The 18,919-nt window shown below is 32.3% G+C and overlaps 2 protein-coding genes across 9 annotated transcripts in view; one reads left to right on the forward strand and one right to left on the reverse strand.

Annotated features, from left to right (window-relative positions):
- Positions 1-9,881, forward strand: part of LOC145249491 (stomatin-like protein 1) — a 37,499-nt gene extending 27,618 nt beyond the window's left edge. The window contains exons 7-11 of one of the 2 annotated variants that reach the window (XM_080111100.1): positions 2,915-2,970; positions 4,187-4,341; positions 4,792-4,995; positions 6,788-7,005; positions 9,743-9,881. In XM_080111100.1, coding sequence (XP_079967226.1) covers positions 2,915-2,970; positions 4,187-4,341; positions 4,792-4,995; positions 6,788-6,987 — 615 coding nt within the window. In that variant the 3' untranslated portion in view covers positions 6,988-7,005; positions 9,743-9,881. Of the gene's footprint in view, positions 1-2,914; positions 2,971-4,186; positions 4,342-4,791; positions 4,996-6,787; positions 7,118-9,742 lie in introns of those variants that run through there. The other variant, XM_080111099.1, reaches the window with a different exon arrangement.
- Positions 9,882-10,216: 335 nt separating this feature from the next.
- LOC145249489 (uncharacterized) overlaps positions 10,217-18,919 on the reverse strand; it is a 245,276-nt gene continuing 236,573 nt past the window's right edge. For 6 of the 7 annotated variants that reach the window (XM_080111094.1, XM_080111096.1, XM_080111093.1 and 3 more), the window contains 7 exons: positions 18,147-18,264; positions 16,912-16,965; positions 16,219-16,347; positions 14,837-14,917; positions 13,846-13,905; positions 13,015-13,038; positions 10,217-11,380 (listed from right to left, as the gene is read on the reverse strand). In XM_080111094.1, the coding sequence (XP_079967220.1) occupies positions 11,343-11,380; positions 13,015-13,038; positions 13,846-13,905; positions 14,837-14,917; positions 16,219-16,347; positions 16,912-16,965; positions 18,147-18,264 (504 nt within the window). In that variant the 3' untranslated portion in view covers positions 10,217-11,342. The remainder of the gene's footprint in view (positions 11,381-13,014; positions 13,039-13,845; positions 13,906-14,836; positions 14,918-16,218; positions 16,348-16,911; positions 16,966-18,146; positions 18,265-18,919) is intronic. The other variant, XM_080111098.1, reaches the window with a different exon arrangement.

Below are 18,919 nucleotides of genomic sequence, written 5' to 3' on the forward strand. Positions count from 1 at the left end.
GACACTCTATCAAAACCCCCAATACTAATGATTACTACAATACTAACTTATTAATTACTGTACACGCAATAACTCTAGTCCCTGAGTGGCCTTCGGGCCTTGATAAGTGGTGACCCCCATGTAAAAAAAAAAAAAAAAAAAAAAAAAATTTATGTGATTTTTGGTGTATGACATTTTCTTTATATATGAATTTATATTTGTCAGGGAGAACAACAATGGGAGAAAGGGCTATAAATGTCTAGGCATTTCGAAGACTAATGCTTCTCATCAGAAGAGGATAAAGGAGCTAGGTTACAGATATCGGGAAATGTAACAACTAGTTTAAGGTACATTAAAAGACACGAGGTAGAATGGAGAGATTAGAAGAAGGGTAAAGAGCTGGAAAAAAATTTTTAAGATAAAAAGGCTAGAAGGAAGTTTTATTTAATAAACTAAGGTGGGGAGCATTCTAAAATAGTACGTTATGGATAGCTGGGTTGAGGAAGGGAAATATAACAAAAAAATGAGACGATCGTCTACGCAACAGAAACAATGTGGGGTAGTGGGGAGGAATAGAACAAAAAAGAAACTAGCAAAACCAGAATCTAAATAAAAAGAATATAAAAAAATACACGATACACAAATATATACATAAAAATGTATCTTAAGCTAGTTTTTATATTTTGCTATACCTGTAACCTAGCTTCTTTCTCCTCTTCTGATGAGAAGCATCAGGCTTCGAAATGCCTAGGTATAAAGAGCATTTATAACACCTCCTCTCACTGATGTTTTTTCATTATTGAACTAACAAATAAATTCATATATACCTCTTTATTTTATCTTGTCTACAATTTTCTTTATACATATTCAAGTTGTAGAACAATATTTCTTTATACATATTCAAGTTGTAGAACAGTCAAGCTATGCTTGTTCATAGATTACTGTTATATATATATATATATAGAGAGAGGGGGGGGAGAAAGGTGGAGATCCTATATGCACGGCTATAATTATAGAAGATAAAACATGGTACATTAAACATTAATGCATCCTCGTCGGACAAAAAAAAATACTTCAACCTTCTCTCCAGAAACATCTCAGTTATATCTTCAATAAGTTTTTTTTTTATGAATCGTATGACTTTTAACAATTTTCATTTATTTTCACTAGTTTTTATCCTCTTTAATTTGGAAAAAATATCTCTGGAACTATTTCGTTTCTCTGAGTTGTTTTGCTTGTAAATGAAACAAAAGGTTTGTCTGATTTTTGCATATAAAGAATTTCTTTTCAATTAGCACAATTAATAAAGCTCAATGAAAATGTTTTAACACTTTCAGAGCATATATATCAGTAGTTAACATTTCAAATCCAAATATATATTTATGTTTTTTCTTTCGTTATATTTTATATTGTCTTACATGTGTTTCATTGAATGATGTACAAACACCAAAGAACTCATCAGACAGTTCAGATGTTCCTCAGAAAAAAAAATCAGTTGCATAGTTTTTGTTTTATACTTTAGAACAATATCCCCTAAATTAAAAAAAAAAATCTTTTAAGAACAATATCCCTTAAATTATCCCCTAAATTTTAAACAGTTTTCTACCGTTAGTTTTGAAACTAAAATCCTATATGCACGGCTATAATTATAGAAGATTAAACATGGTACATTAAACATTGATGCATCCTCGTGGGACTAAAAAAAAAATACTCCAATCTTCTCTCCAGAAACATCTCAGTTATATCTTCAATAAGTTTTTTTTTTATGAATCGTATGACTTTTAACAATTTTAATTTATTTTCACTAGCTTTTATTCTCGTTAATTTGAAAAAAAAAAAAAGACCCTGGAACTGCTTGTTTTTTGGGTTTTTTTTTTGAGGAACCATATAAACTGTCTCTTAGTTGTTTGGTGTTTTTATGCCGTTTAACGAAATACGTGTAAGACAAAATAAAATATTATGAAAGAAAAAATATAAATATATATTTGGATTTTAAATGTCAACTACTGTTATATATGTGTGTGTGTACTTTTATATAAAAGGAACTTCGTGTGTGTATCTGTGTGTGTGCGAGTTTGTTTCCTATGGACTCGAAAACAGCTAGGCCGATTTTTATGAAATTTCACATGAAGGTACTTCATTTACTTGGCAGTGTTCTTAGATAGGTTTTATATCAGAATGTCTTTGATAGGTATTGATAATCAAAATAGTTTGATGAAAGAAGGAACAGGTGATTTTGACCAAAGTAAACACCTTACACAGTCTAACATTGCAGACGCATTTGATAAGACACATTATTAAAATTAAAAAATAATAATTATTTGGGATTTCTAATTTTTACAATGCAACACGGTGACCTAATTTGTATTAATTGGATTATTCGGACTACTATTCTCATTTTGAGTGTTATTTTTTAAAAGTTTCGGCCAACATAACCTCATGACTGACGTTTGATATAAAGATTCTCGAGTTTAAGATATACCTGAAGAAGGCTGAAGGTTACATCAATTGAAACATTGTGAGAATAACACACAAGAGGAGAACAGTAGTCCAAACAATTCAAACAATACAAATTATCAATATTCATCTCATGAATCCAGAAACACAGTGACCTAACCTAAGTACAGCCCACTGAATTTTATTAAGTGATTTCAAGAAAATTCCCATGGCTATCAGAAGTAAAAACAACTGGTGTTGCTGCTTCGGCTGCTACTACTACTACTACTACTACTACTACTACTACTCTTACTACTACTACTACTACAGCTGTTGTGGGTTTGGAGCTGTTATTAATATTAGTAGTAATTTTTTTATATCAATTTGATTCAAAGAATTTTTAAAATGTATCAAACTTGTTTTTTAAAAGATCTTGTAAGCAAGTCTCTAGTTTGACACGTTTTAAAGTGTGGAATATTTTAAAAATTTTATTTTAAAGGATGATTGCAGAGAAGTTTCCACAAGTTGGGGTATTGAGATCAGCAGATGTGAATTGTAAGTATTTCAAAACATTTATTTACCGAATTACGTAACCGTTGTATAAGAAATTGTTGTGGACTAAGCTGATATACCCATTTCAGGAATAATGGACTTATCTAGAGACTATAAATATAGTTGTATTTAACATATTATGGGTAGTGATTTGCGGTATTCATTTGGCCAATCTCTCCAACTACCGATACATGCCAGCTGCAATTATGATCTCAACAATCTGTCTATCCGAAACTGGATCATTTCAGTGGCTTTTTATCTGGCAGGCTGAGGTATTCATTCTGGATAATCCTAGGAGATTCACCCTCATAGGCCTTGACTCTCATCTTTTTGGTGGAGTAAGTATATTGCTTACTGTTTGAGGCATCCCAACAGGGAATGGCGATAGGGCTGCCCAGGCAATTCTTAAAAGGCTAGGGTGCTCCTTTAGGGGCACTGGGTTGACTCTTCCCACTTTCTGACCTTCCTTTCTAATACACATATTGTTGATTGTATCAGTGTGTTTATCTTGATTATTACTGACCTGCAAGACTACAACAAAAATAATATTTTTATTACCTACCAGCAAGGTTACTTAGCATTGTCCATGTGAAAGAATAGCACAAAATTAAAATTCAAAGCATTGCATCTAACATATGTGCCGAAAATAAAACATTAATTCAAGTGAAGCAAATTTGTCCCTTATTTTGAACTACGATTACATGGCAAGCAATTCCGGTCATCACCGGCTGCATCATGATTGACCGTATATTGAAGGTAAATAGACATTGTCCGAAATTCCACCCAGATTCCCAAGTTTGACAGAAATATTCCAGAGTTTGACAAAATGCACTCAAAGAAAATTTATTGGCATGAAAGACTTTAAAAAACTAAATAAATCAGTAAATTACTCCTTTTTTTAATAAAATAATATATTTGTTGAACAAATTATCTCGAGAGATTTGTTCGGACCGTAGCTGAAAATCTTGAATTTATCAGATTCTCTGAGATTGGTTGGGATGAGATTCCCATATCTACACATGCCATAATTTCCTTGACTATCAATGATAAAACTGTTTTTTAACAAATACATATGCATGTGTCACAAGGCCTCTTTTGTACTGTTAACCTTTCTCCATGAAATACGTCCGAATACGCTGTTATTGAAGCAAAAATGACCAAACATGATGCAGAAACTTTGATTGTAACCTGATCCGAATTCTTGTTTCTTCTTTGCTAGATCACTTGTCAAAGTTCTTGCAGCACCTTCAACATCAAAAGTACCTTTACCGAAATGCCTTTCGTTCAGTGAAGACAGTAAATCTTCTTTGCCTGGTATACCAACTCCGTTGAAGCAGTTGTCTTTAGCTTTGTTAAATGGAAATTTTTCTAAAGGTAAAAAACATTCTACTTTTAGTAAAATTGGCCTTTTTAGAATTATCAAAGTTAATCTAATATTTTTTAAATTATCAAAGTTGATCTAATATTTATAAAGTTACCAAAGTTGATCTAATATTTATAAAAATTACCAAAGTTGATCTAATATTTATAAAAATTACCAAAGTTGATCTAATATTTATAAAGTTACCAAAGTTGATCTAATATTTATAAAGTTACCAAAGTTGATCTAATATTTATAAAGTTACCAAAGTTGATCTAATATTTATAAAATTATCAAAGTCGATAAATATAAAAATTATGAAAGTGCTTTTAATATTTATAAAATTATCAAATTTCTATAAAATACATTGTAGCAAAATATGTTAATTTTTTGCCAAGAATTTGACACAACAAGAAAAGGTAAAATATTATCTCCACTGATATTTTTCCTGTTTTTTTTTTTAGGCAAGGTGAATAGTCATCAAATAAAACCTTCACGTTCAGAAGATGCAACCGAAAAGATGAAAGAGCCAAAGAGAATTTTGTCTCTGTTGGAATCTGTACTAAGTGAAGATTTAGTTAAAACAATCCAGACTATATACCAAATCAATATTGGATCTGAAACAACTGCCTTCTCGACTACAAGCTTCATCTTGGATCTCAAAAATGGTAAGAATTATTGGGCGGATCTATTTTTCATGTATTACAGTATCACAGGAAAACAAAATTTTGCAAAGATTTTGTGTAACAAGTTTGTTGCCTACATTTGATAACTTCTGGCCATTTTGTGAATCTATCTACCTCAAATCCCATTTATTTGTCCTACATAGATAGCATGTAGCCTTGACCCATGCATCAATTTTTGCTGGTGGTGCTTTTGATGCCATTACAAAGTTTCTCTTGAATGTAGAACCATTCTTGTAATAGAAAAATGATCCAAAGAGGACGTAGAGAAAAGAAAATTTATTTAATTACGGATATTAAATATAGTTTTGTCAAGAAATATTTAACATCGATTTTTTTTAAAACTCCAGTTTACAATTTTCTTTGTGAAAACACATTCAGCTAAATGTTTACCTATTTTTTTTAAATCCTGTCTTTTTCTATATCTGATGCATGCACTCCCCAAAGTTAAAAATATTTGTGTCTCCCCCTCCTTGTTTTTTAACTCCCCACATGATTAATGACTGAGAGTTGTTATAATTATACAATTACTCTCTGTACCTAAATCTAAGTGCAAGTTCCATGAACAAAGTCTCTTATCTAGAACTGCCCACCTGTTGAACTTAACACTGCGGAACTGCTTTCCAGCTAACTACAACATGGTCATTTGCAAGTATAATATAAACAAGTTCTTGTTGAGTTGTCCTCTTAAACAATCAAATTTTACACAATTTGCAATACTACCAATTATTATGCTAGTGTCTCACCAACCACCTGACATTCATTAACCCTTATCCTCGAATGACCTTCAGACACTGATAAGTAGCGACTCCCATGTAAAACAAAAGTCAACACACGTGTGTGTTTGTGTGTCTATGTGTGTTTGTATATGTGTGTATATTTGTGTGTGTAAATGAGAGAGAAATTCTTAAAGTTCAATTGTTTAATCTTTTTATTTTTGATTCAAACCTGCCTTATACGTATTAGTTCAGTATATGGGTAGATGCCAGATACCTCCAGATTGCAACTGACCAGGTACTCCTGCAGTATTTTACCCACCGATTTCATGATCTTAGCCGAGCGTTGATCGACATCTGTCGGAAAACGCCGGAACATGGCGAGCGGTACGATACTCTATCAGCCAATCAGTTTATGAAATGCAAAAATTCTCAGTGGTAGTTTAACTATTTTACTCCATAATTTTTCCAGTTTGAAGACGATCATTACCCTTTAAACTAAAATTAGCAACAAATCATAATTCAAGCCATAAAGGATTAAATGTAGTTGGCCAAAGCAAAACTTAGGTGTATCAATCCAGTCAGAGAAGCTTTAAATTATAAAGAATTCCAGTTAGAGAATGGTAGTATTAATCCAGCCAGGTTCAGCAGTAGTTCTCCTCTCATGTCAAGATGAAAAGCTAGAAATGAAGAACTCAAAAAGATTCAGTATATTTCATTCAATGATTCTAGTACCTGATTGGTCCATTCTTATAAATATAATCATTCGAATCTTTGGGATCTTATCCAGTAATATTACCAAATGTACTATCCATGGTGTTACAAAGTTTTGATATCGACAACCAGTCTGGCAGAAACTGGGTCATTTCAGTGGCCTTTTATTTATCAGGCTGAAGCATTCTAGAATGTCCACTCTTTATCCATACTTCATATAAAATAATTATTAATGCCTGGTGTAGTATTAGGCTTAGGAGGAAGCTTATAGGGAATATCAAATTCACCCTAACCCCCCAGCCGCACGTATATCCTCGCATTCCCAAATTATTGTTTTCTATTTTCAGGTTGTGGAGATGTGAGAGAAGGAACAAGTGGAATGGTCGATGCTTGTCTCACGGTGGAAATCGAGGATTTGTTTGAAATGATACACGGACGTCTGAAGCCGCTTGCCGCTTACATGAATGGCCGATTGAAAGTGTCAGGAAATGTAAAATCGGCTCTCAAATTGGAACCATTACTCCTCAAATTACGGACGGCATTATAAAAACCAACAGATTTAGATGTAAACCTTGTTTGTAACTATGTAATTATAACGTGTGTAACACATATGGGTCAGCTTGGAACAAAAGTTCTGTTTGCTTTTTAGGTTCAATAAAGAACAATATTTAAATGTTGATGTAGTCGCCACTCTAACTACTTTCCATCTGTCGGTTAGCTTTTTAATATTTCGCTCATAAAATTCATTATTTTCCATTTTCTGTTCAAAATCTAACTCTGGAATTTCTTTTCTTAAAGCAAGACTTATTTCACTGAAATAATTTTGAAAACTTCTAAAGAGATGATATTCTGTGCCTATTTTACTTGCCTCCTCACGAGCGCAGAATTAGACACAAGGTCGGTTTTTTATGTGGGGAAATCTAGCACCCAAAAAAGGGGCATTCTGGATAGGAACAAAAAGATTGAAATTGTCTCTGTCATGAAGAATTTCTCCTCCACTTACCAAGGACAGAAAAGATGAAGTGTAGCATCAGAACAGATACTACACTGTGATCTTAATTCTGTTGATGTGAGGTTTAGAGAATATGATGGCCATTGCATAATTTTCCAGACATATTTTTCTAGAATATTGTTCTAATGATGGTTGTTTTGTTTTATGGCATATCAAGCCTTTTTAGGTTATTTAATCCCAAATCCTATAATTTTGGAAAAAGTTATTATGCTTCAAGTTTTTTATATCTGCCAATATTTATTCAGAAAGAAGATGTCATCTTTCAAAAATTATTTAAATTGATCAAGTATTTTTTTTAAACCAAGAAAATTAAAATTTACAAGTTTTACGATTAAAATTTTAAAATTATTTTGATTACAAACAAAATCTTGGGAGTCAGATTGAGTGGTTGCTCTTGAATTTTAACACATTCTTAAACAACATGGCGGCTCCCATCTCAGACATCAAGAAAATTTGATTTTTGTAGTTAAAAAAAATAAAAATACTTGATCAATTTATGTGATTTTTGGAATATGACACTTTCGTTCCGTGATTTGTCTATATTTTTGTTTTTTTGATTAGGTTGAATTCTACATAAGAACCAAAATCTAAAATTATTTTTTTTTTCAATTCAAAATATTGAGAACTGATTAAAGTAGTATAAAAAATCTTATTGGAAGACGAAAAGAGGATGGAGAAATGGATGGAGACTGCATAAATGATTATGTAAATCTGATGTTTTTTTTTTTCTAATTTTATTGGATCGTTAAAAACAAACAGAACTTGTGTTACAATCTGATACATGCGTATATTAAAAGTTTGATGAGTTTGTACTATTATAGACTTGATTACAAATCATTTTTTATTTTCTATTGGGATGCCATGTAGCGAGGAAAACAAGGACAGTCCTTTCTTAAAACAAATCAATTAAATCTTTTCCCGGTCGCAAAATATGCTTAAATATATTTGGATTCATGCAGATTTCGTATTTATTATCACAGAGTCCATTCTTTATTGAATATTATATTGTACCTGATATATAATACTGATTTCAAAAGTTAAAAAAAAAAAAAAAAGATTTTGGTACTAGTAGCTAGAATCGAAACCTGAACTCCAATCTATGGTCCCTCCTTGCCAAACTTTCACAAAAAACACTTGATTAGCTACAACCACTATATACAATTTCCTAAATCTAAATGGAGTTTCCATGAAAAAAACGTCTTTCCTATACTGTTCGCCTGTAGAACACTATTCTGTTGGCCTGCTTCCTCGATAAACATAGTAGCCTTCAAATCCAATGCAATATACTACCACCTTACATTCATTAACCCTTATCCTCGAGTGGCCTTCAGATCTTGATAAGTGATGACACCCAAGTAAAAACAAAAAACATTTAGTGCTCCAGCCACATTCCCTACCAGCAGATAGATAAAAAAGATTTCAAATTAAACCGCTTCAAGATATGAATGAATTTGCATCAGGACAACAGAATGGATACCTCATGAACATAACAGGCCAAAAAGAAGAGCAAGAACGAGATGGAGGGACGGCCTGATACAACACATGGGCCCCACGTGTCAGCGGATAGCTCAGGACATAGTTAGATGGCTAAAGTCCAGGAAGGGGTTCCTCATTGAGTGATAAAATCCTTATTAATTGATTGAACGAATATAAATACATTACAAGAATATTTAATTTAATATGTGACAAATTCATTTTTTTTTAAACTATGTATTCATTTACTTTTTTTCTATTCATTTAATTTATTTTACTTTATTATGTTTAAAAATAAAATTCTACTCTCAAGATTATTTCTGTAAAATTTTTCTGTAGATAAACATATTTAAAAATATGTAAATAAATTTTATAAATATGTAAATAACATTTTAAAAATGTGTAAAGATATTTAAAAAACATGTAAATCAACATATTTACTTTTAAAAGTCCATTTACAGATATTTTTGTTTATTACATTTAAAAAAAAAAATTTTATTTGAATATTATTTCTTATGGATATTCTTATATTTTGACCTACGTTTACAAAATTGCTGAAAATACTATTTCAAACGTAAACGTGATGGTATGTTTATTTGGATATTCTCAACGGTTTTCAAATGAAAATGTCATCCATATTTTTATTGCATGTAATGGATTTGAGCCAAGTTGATTTCCATGTGCACACCCCTTCCCATACTCCGCAACTGAAAAGTAAAATTTATTTCATTACTTTCTAGGAAGACTTTGTATATTTATTATTAATAAAAAATATATTTTTTATTAATCTTATTTTATTTGTTTTTATTTCAAACAGATTAAACAAGTTTTTTTTTATGACAGGGGCTTGTAAGAGGTTTTTGCTTTTCTTGAGTTTTAAAACATAAAACTTGACTTTTACCATTTAAAAATTTAATAGCAGTGAAAAAGATTTTGCATGTTGTTAGAGATTGCACAACCCTTGCCTCACAATTACACGTACAGCTACCCATACAGGGGGCATCCATTATCTTTCGAGACTGAACAGAGGCAGCAAAATTTTTATGAAAGGAATCATGGCAAAATTTTTTGGTTTTTTTAAAAGTTTATAATTTTATTATTTTCATTTTTCAGACATATTTAAATAACTTTAAGAAAAAATAAAAATGCATAAAAATCTGAATTAAAACAAAAAAATTGTTAAACAAAATTCAAACAAAAAAGATGTTAAAGTATCAATAACATCACATTCAACTATTTGAATAAAGATTTTGATATTCCAATATTTTGAACTGAATGAAGCAACAGTTGAGACCGGGAAGAAAGACTTTATACATGGATTCTAAACAATTGTGCACATTGCAATACATCATGGTTTTATGAAAATTTGATTTGTATTCTTTTCTATTTTTATCCATCTGTGATTCAGCACACAATGATTTAGCCACTGAATCAACTATCGCCTCTCCAGATTGTAACTTTGTATCCAGGAAAATAGAATATTTTTGGTTTTCTTCATAAAGTGTAATTTACATGGGAGATTTTTCTTGTTTAGATTTTGATGCGTCTCGTAAAGGAGATATATTTGCTTGAAGTGGCTGAGTGGGCTTGGCTACTGAAATCGATCAATACAATTTAGTAATTCGCCTTAATGAACCGGTGTTCGTAGTCCTATCCTTAAGTTTTGGGCTTTCAGCATATCTTCCAACATCTTTCCAGGCTGCTATCCCAGTTTGTATTTATGTCTTGCATCAGCCAATCATATTCTTGCGAGGAGGAACCTGGATGTGTATTCATATTCATTACATCAGTTACGTAAACAAAAACGTGAGAATAACAACATCTTAGATGAGAACAGTAGTCCGGAAGATACAAATCATACAAATTATCAACCCTCATCTCAAAAATTCAAAAACATAATTTCAACAAACTTTATTTTACATCGTTTCTCTTTCGATGCAAACAATTTGGGAACCGTAAAACGATTGACCAAGCCGATGCGACAGCATCTTTTATGCTCTTAATATAAATGTTCACTTTCCATGAAAGTCAATAATAAAGGTAATATTTTGGCATACAAGTAAATAAAAGTTCAGTATTTGTTGACTTTAGAAAATTGTAGTGATTCGATGAAAATTTCAAAAATATGAAAAATAAGTTTGTCATGATAAAAATCTCTTAAAAATTGATTTTCTTTTTTTAAAATTAAAACTAAAATAACTTTTGTTATTTTAGCCAAATAGATTTGAAACAGGTTTGGGATGTTGGAGGAATGATTAAAAGAATTGTTTAAACAGTTTCTTTGTCAGAAAGTTATGGTGGCATGATCCAATTGTGGAAAAGAAATTACAATTTCCCACAATTTGATCACAAAGGAATGCTTTGAAAAAAGGTTCGACTTGATTCTAGAATTCTGAAGATCCAAGATGGAGTCAGCATCAAAGATTGGTCAGCTTCTGTTTTTCATCTGCTTCAACTGAAATTAAGCAAAAATAGAACAAAATTAACAAAAATGAAACTAAAGTTTAAAATCTCCAAAAAGAAATCAGAAATTATTTAAATAAAAATAAAATGCCATAAAATTCTAAGGAATATAAATTGAAAAAAATATTTTTAAAGAGCATTAGACGTTTTAGTTTGGTTTGGCTGTTTTATGGCATATACACTTTTTTGGGTTATTTAATGCAGAATCCAGTCATTTTGGAAAAAAGTTGTTGTATTTCTATTTCTTTATATTTTCAAATATTTATTCATGGTAACAAGAAACGTTTGTATTGTTGAGAAAATTGTTTTTGATTTGCAAAATCAAGGAAAAAAAATCAAGAACGTTGGTGCAATTTTGGACTAGAAGCCAATGTCTTCAGGCAGCCTTAGACTTGAAAAGACCAAGATTATAGGTAAGAGGAAAACAGTCAGCAGGGAGAGAGTTCCACATGCTTGCATTTCTTAGAAAGAAGCTACTAAAATAGAAAGCAGTATCACAATGAAGTATCAAGACAGCGAATTGATGGAGACCACTAGACCAACGAGTCAAGCTGGAACAAAGGAAGCAAGGAATATATCCGATAATGCTGGAGAACACATGCCATAGCAATTATAAAAAGACTGCGACTAGTAACCTCGCGGCTGTGAGAAAGGGAGCGTAGAGAGGATGAAAGGATGCGACCAATCAAATTACAGATACGTTTCTGCACCTTATCAAGAACCCTCAAAAGGGACAGAGATTCACCAGGTCAAATATGACAATGGTACTCCATGTATAGTCTGATATAGCATTTTCACCACCAAACATGCAAAGTGAATGACTTCCCCTCTACTTTTAAGAAAGGGTTGATTCTTGTTCTTCAAACACATCCAAGTTACAATTTTATATCTTTTTTATGCATGCACATTCATTAGGACAGAAAAGCATCCTGAACATTAGAAAAAATTAAAAAAACATTGAACACACATTATTACAAAACATTGCAAAAACATTATTACAAAACATTGAACACACATTATTACAAAACATTGCAAAAACATTACAAAAAGCATAAAAATAAACATTACAAACACCCGTGCAACAACAAACAAAACAAGCTTGAAGGATTTGATCTAAATGCTTTCAAACATTCATTAAAACTTGCAAGGGAAAAACACAAAAGCCATTACCAAAAACCTGTGATCATTCGTTCAGCACATGCATGACGTCATCCAATCTAGTATTCATGGATGTCGATGCAAAGCAACTCAATTCGGTATCGATGCGATTAAATATTTCAGCCACAAAACAAAAGTAAAACATTTGTATGATTTGAATTGTTCGGACTACTGTTCTCATCTTGGATGTTATTCGCACATCAAACTCAGAAAGCTCTTGCAGGATGGTAGTTGCTGTGGCACCTCTTGGTGTCTATATAGGCGATTGTCGTTCCTTTGCTTGTCATTTAGAAATGATTATTACATCGATTTTGTTCAGACAAGATGTACTTGAAGAATTCAGAGGTTACATCAGCCAAGACGTTGTGAGAACAATAGTTGGAATAATCCAAATAATCCAAACAATCCAAATTATTAATCCTCAGATTAAAAATTCCGAAACATGCAAGACATTAATTTAAAATTTACCCCGCAGTCTATGGTATCGAAAACCTGTTATGAAAACAAAAAACAAAAATGCATTCAAAATATCTTGTACAAAATCCAAATCCTGATGCATTTCTTGATGAGAAGACTTTTTAAAAGCTCACTTGACTTTGATAAACAAAAACAAAGAAACTACTATGGGCAAAAGCTGGTATACCTATTTTAGGAATAATAGACTTACCCAGAGACTATAACTATAGTTATATTTAACACGTTATGGGGTAGTAATTCGCACCATTCATTTGGCCACTCGCTCCAATTGCTGGTACATGCCAGTTGAATTTCAATCTGGACAATCAGTCCAGCACAAACTCGGTCATTTTGGTGGCCTTTTATCTGCTGGGCTAAGGCATTCGTTCTGGGTAATCCTATGAGGTCTACTCTCCCAGATCTTGCCTCCCTTCTTTCAGGTGAAGTAAGTTTATTACTTTTACTTACTATCTAAGGCGCCCCAACTGAGGAATGCCAATGGGGCTGCCCCAGCATTTTTTAAAAACTCAGAGTGCTCCTCCTTTAAGGACGCTGACTTTCTGCACCTTCCAACCTTTTCATATGAATTCTCAGCCTCCAAATTTTAGAAAAAATATTGCTAGTCACAACATCCAAATTTTTCAGGATAGATTCTGAACAAAATCTTCAAATTTAGTAGGGAAGCTGCTAAATTGACAACACTGCTAACTGAGAAAATAGAAATCTATTAGTTAAGTTGAATAAAATAAATTTTTAATCATCATTCTCCTTAAAAGAATGGAGAAAAGGGACCAGCATCTTTAGCGCCCATGAAAGATGGATTCAAGAAAAGAAAAATCTTACCAAAATCCTGGTTCTCATATGGGTTTTCCTCCTCTGCAGTTCCTTCTCTGTCATGAATCACTAGAGTTACAAAAACCAAAAAAAAAAAAAAACTCATAAAAAAACAATTCCACAAAACTGAACATTTTAATGCAGATACATTTTGAGAAATATCCCTATACATAATCCTGTTATTTAATAAAAACTTCACCACATTTAAACTTATTGTCCTTGCTTACTGCTACATAAATACAATTACATTTTAGCCAACTAAAAACGACCCCAAAATTATAATCCACATTTCCTTTATTTTACGTTTTTTGTTGCGTGGGGGGACGTTACTTATAAATGTACACTAATGTGTTCCCTTAGTTTTGCCTTGCACTAAATATGGATAATATTGTATGTTTTTTTCTCCATTTCTCTCAGTTTTTCTTATCGAATTCAAACAGTTTTATTTTTCCCCCTTTTTATTTGTTTTGCTTTTTTATTATAGAAATGAAATGAAAACCTTCATTTTTTTGTTTGAGTGTTTTCCTTTTGTTTGTTATTTGAGTTTATCTACATTTGTTTAGTTTGAATTTTATTTTTTTTTGTGTTACGGTGACAAGTAATTCCAGTAATTATTAAAAATATTTATTACAGATAAATACATGGAGGAAGTTTTGTTTCATTTCCTTACGATAGGATTCCATGTTTATGTTCTTAAATAAATTTCTGCTTCTTAATAAAACTTTGAGACAAACTATTTTTAGTTGTGGAGGCTGGTAAGTAACCAGTTGACATTACCACAGCTTCAACAGTTACTCACTCCCTCTGTATGCCAGTGATGTAGAAATTCTTAAATAACCACTTTAGAAGAAAAAGTCAACTAACACTGGTGGAACTCAGTGGTTCTTTCGATTCTCTAAAACTTAGTATATCTAATTTTAAGAGGTTTGCGCTTACCCCGTCCTAATACCATCACTGGTTTGTGATTACAAAACAGACATATATAAGAAAAAAAAAATACCTTCATTTTCATAAGGGTTTTCTTCTAAATCCACATCTTCATCGTTATTCTTTTTTTCATTTTCTGTCGCGTGTACTGAAACTTTAAAAAAAAAAAAAAAATAGTCAGAAACTTGATGTGAGAAAGCGGTTACTCATAAAGGGTCTCATCAAATAATGAGGCAACCCTTTTCCGTTTTCTTTTTTATTGTTATTTCACCTGAAACAAGGCATAGTGCAACTTGGATGTAAGGGGCTACTATTTGAGACCAATCTGACAGGGATACTATGTAGGGAGTTGAGCAGCGAGGTGTCTGTTAAAATTACACTTAAACTTCTTCATGTCAGTACAGCCAGGGAAGAAAGGACCTAGGAAGGAATTCCAATGTCTAGCAGTTCGAGCGAGAAACTATTAGAATAGAAACCTTTCCGGCATCTAAAGATTTCTACAGTGTAAGGGTGGGATTTTGCAGCTTGTTTGGTTAGTTGGGTGCATTTATATTGAGGGGGAGTTGGAGGCATACTGCCTGGCTAGCAAGTTAACCTTCTCAATTGCTGTGCCAACTATTTCATGGTTGTTGGATAGAGGGGGAATTGTAGATTGACCATTATTTACTATATTGTTATGAATTTTCCAGAAATCGTGAGTTCCTAATTTCTGCAACTCAATGTTTTTTTTTGCGGTTTCGGTATGCCTTCTCTTGACTGCAGCTATTTCATCATAAAATTATTTTTTAGCTTCTATATTCTTTTGTCTATTTGTACTGGATCTATGCTGGCTAAGTCTACGGCATACATGCTGCATTTGAACAATGGCAGCTGCACAAGTACAAGTGAACCATTGGAGAGAGTGGGGTTTGCTATAAAACTTCTGTGATGGAATGGAACATGTGCTTCAATTACTGCTTTGAACCTTTCAATAGCCTCTTTTACACACTATTCTACAGGAAGAGAAAAGATATTACTCGATGGGGCATGATGTCATCCCTGATGGCTTCCCACTCTGCCTTCTTGAAGTACCTTGTTTTGAGCAGTGGCTCTTTAACTTGAAGTCAAAAGTTTAGAGTGATGTTTATCAATATCACAGTATGATCAGCATTTTCGATTGAGTTATCAGCATTTGTTACACAAAATAGGTCTAGAAGTAAGGCTTGCTGATTCAATAACAAACCATACAAAATGAATGAATAATTAATTAATCTTTGTTTTTCAAAGGAATATGCAAATTAGTTCACCTTCCTGAAGTTTCTCAAATATCAATGACTGAGTATATTAAGAAGTTCATTTTAATAATTTCTAAATAGAAAAGTAGGCATTTAATATCAATGTCAGAGCTAGAAAATAACTCAATTTTATAGCTGTAAAGATAAATAATGAATCTTCATCATGAAACATAAAACGTACCTTGAACTTCATTTTCATACGGATTTTCTTCCTCTTCTTCTTTTTCTTCTTTTTCTTCATTTTCTCCTTCGTTTTCCTCTTTTTCTTCTACTTTTTCTTCTTCTTCACTCTTTTCAATTAAAATTTGTACTAAAATTTGGAGAAAAAATGATTTTAAACGGCATAAAAAATCAAACAACAAATTAAATAATTTTTTCTGGCTCATTATTTTTATATGATCATAAAATATATTTTGTATACACACACATATATTTGAACTTGAATGCCTACTAGACACTGTCTCATGAGGGTTCTATCTCGGCTCAACTGAATAAGAAGTGGGACAGCTATGGTGGGGAGGGACTAGGCGATTACAGGATCATACCTCTTCTAAAGAAGAGTTTAAGATTTTAGCAAAGATCTTATCACACCGGTCGCAGGGTGTTATCAGAGAATTGATCAAACTCAAGATTGATTCATGCAGCACTGATCAATTTGAATCAGTCCAAAGCTTTTGACAAGGTCTTGACATCGCTTCTTGGCATCTGTTTTAAAGTTCACTAGTTTTACACCTGACTTCTTCAGAAGCATTTCCCTGCTCTACATCCTCGTGTTGGAGCCGCTACTTAGCAAGTTAAGGAGCAGGGAGACAAGTTCAGTCCTATGTGAAATCATTTTCAAGACCATCAAAGGTAGGTTTTGTAAGTAACTTACCTGATTCTTGGCTCGTATTTACATCCTTTGGTTTATCTGTGAGGTCAATTGTTACTGTCATAGAAAGAGAAAGAAACCATTGAAATATTTCTATACATATTATTAAAAACAAAACAAGGTTTAAATGTCCAAAAAATTCAGAATTCTAGAATTGCTTGCACGAACCCGTGGCACAATGAATAGAGGTGTTGAGCATTAACCTTTTTTAACAGACAGTCTTGTGAAGGTTGAGGATTCAATCTTCTGTTATTTATCTTGCCTATAGTCTCATCTTTCAAGTCAGAAAGACTTTTTTTCATAAACGTCTTTAATAACTGAGAAAAGAAATCTAGAAAGTTCAGGAAGATTCTGGATAGTTTGAGAAAAATCGAAAAGATTCTAACATGTTCTATTACTTGTTGGTGCACTTTATGAAACAAGTTTTTAACATATAAATGTATATTTGCGCATGTGTACAAGAGCACTTTAAGTTGACTTACACCTGCCAAGTTCCAATGGTTTGCCGTTATTTTCATGGCAGGTGCTCATCTGAATTTCACTCTATGGTTCCCTCCAACAAGTCTTTTACAGTAAACACTCAACTATCTACAACTATCAGAAATTTCCATTACTCTCTATCTGTGCCTAAATCTAAGCATAAATTCCGTGAGCAGAGTTGTTTTTCCTAGAAGTGCTCATCGATGGAACACAATACCATGGAACTGTTTCCCGGCTGATTATAACATAGTCATTTTCAAGTCTAACGTGAGCAGATTCTTGAAGAGCTATTCTCTAAAATAAATTATTGAATTTCCATTATGGTACCTATTAACCATCACTATGCCACCTTGCATCTGTAACTTTACTGAAAACTGCATGAAAATACTTTTATCCATTGAAAAACTAAACTTTTATTGAATGGGGAATTTGGTGAAGAAATCCTCATAAAATGACATGGCAAAAAAAAAAAAAATTGGTTAAACCGAACTAAAAATTAATACAGTAGAACCTCAGGATACGGTGGCCTTTTTTTTCAGGTTACGATGTGGAATACAATGTTTTCCTGGCCTTTGGTTACGGTATTTATCCCGCCTTATGGTGTTATTTGTAATGTTATTTCATTATATACATGTGTATTATATGCTGTACTGTATTTTGTTACTAATGTTTAATACTGTATCCCGGGATTCTATTGTATTTTAAAAACAATTTCAAAAAGATTTTTTTTAGCAAAACCAGTATTAAAATGATCTTACCAAATCCTTCATTTTCATAAGGATTTTCATCATCTACATCATAGGCTTCTCCATTCTCCAAAGCAATTTTTTTCTTCACGGCATGTCGAATACAATCATGGATGAGAATGTATTGATTCTGAAAAGAAGAAAAAATTGAAAAAGATATTTTTATTACAAACACATTTTGTAACGTTTATTGCATAGAAATGGTTGCTACTGCTGATTGCTAATTGCTACATTAAATTAAGGTCTGGTTTATATGATTGTTACTTTAAATTAAGGTCTTACCTGCTTCCTTCTCAGCCTAATATATTTGTAAAATGTACATTTAATCATTTTAAGCCAATCTTGAACTCCTGAAGAGATGATTAATATCGTCAAAACTTAGATGAATCCACGTTAGTTTATTTTTTACTTTTATATAATTTCATTTATTTCTATTGTTATTTTCATGGCAAGTGTTCGACTGAGCTCCAATCTATGGTTCCCCATTGCCAATTTTCCACAAAAAACATTTGTCGAGCCATAACCACTATAAAAACTTTCCCTCACTCACTATTGGTGCTTAAACCTAAACGTTGATTCCATGAACAAAGCTTCTTTCCTAGAACTGTCTGCCTGTCTGCTTTCCAGCTGACTGCAATATTGTCATCTTCAAGTCCAATGTAAACAAGTTCTTATTGAACCGTCCTCTTAAATAATCTAATTGTACAAAATTTCCACCATTAACAATTACTATGCTATTGTCACACTGACTACCGTACACACATTAACCTTATCCTTGAGTGGCC

This window comes from Euprymna scolopes, chromosome 28 (assembly GCF_053919585.1).
Source record: "Euprymna scolopes isolate OS-2025 chromosome 28, ASM5391958v1, whole genome shotgun sequence".
Taxonomy (NCBI): Eukaryota; Metazoa; Mollusca; class Cephalopoda; order Sepiida; family Sepiolidae; genus Euprymna; species Euprymna scolopes.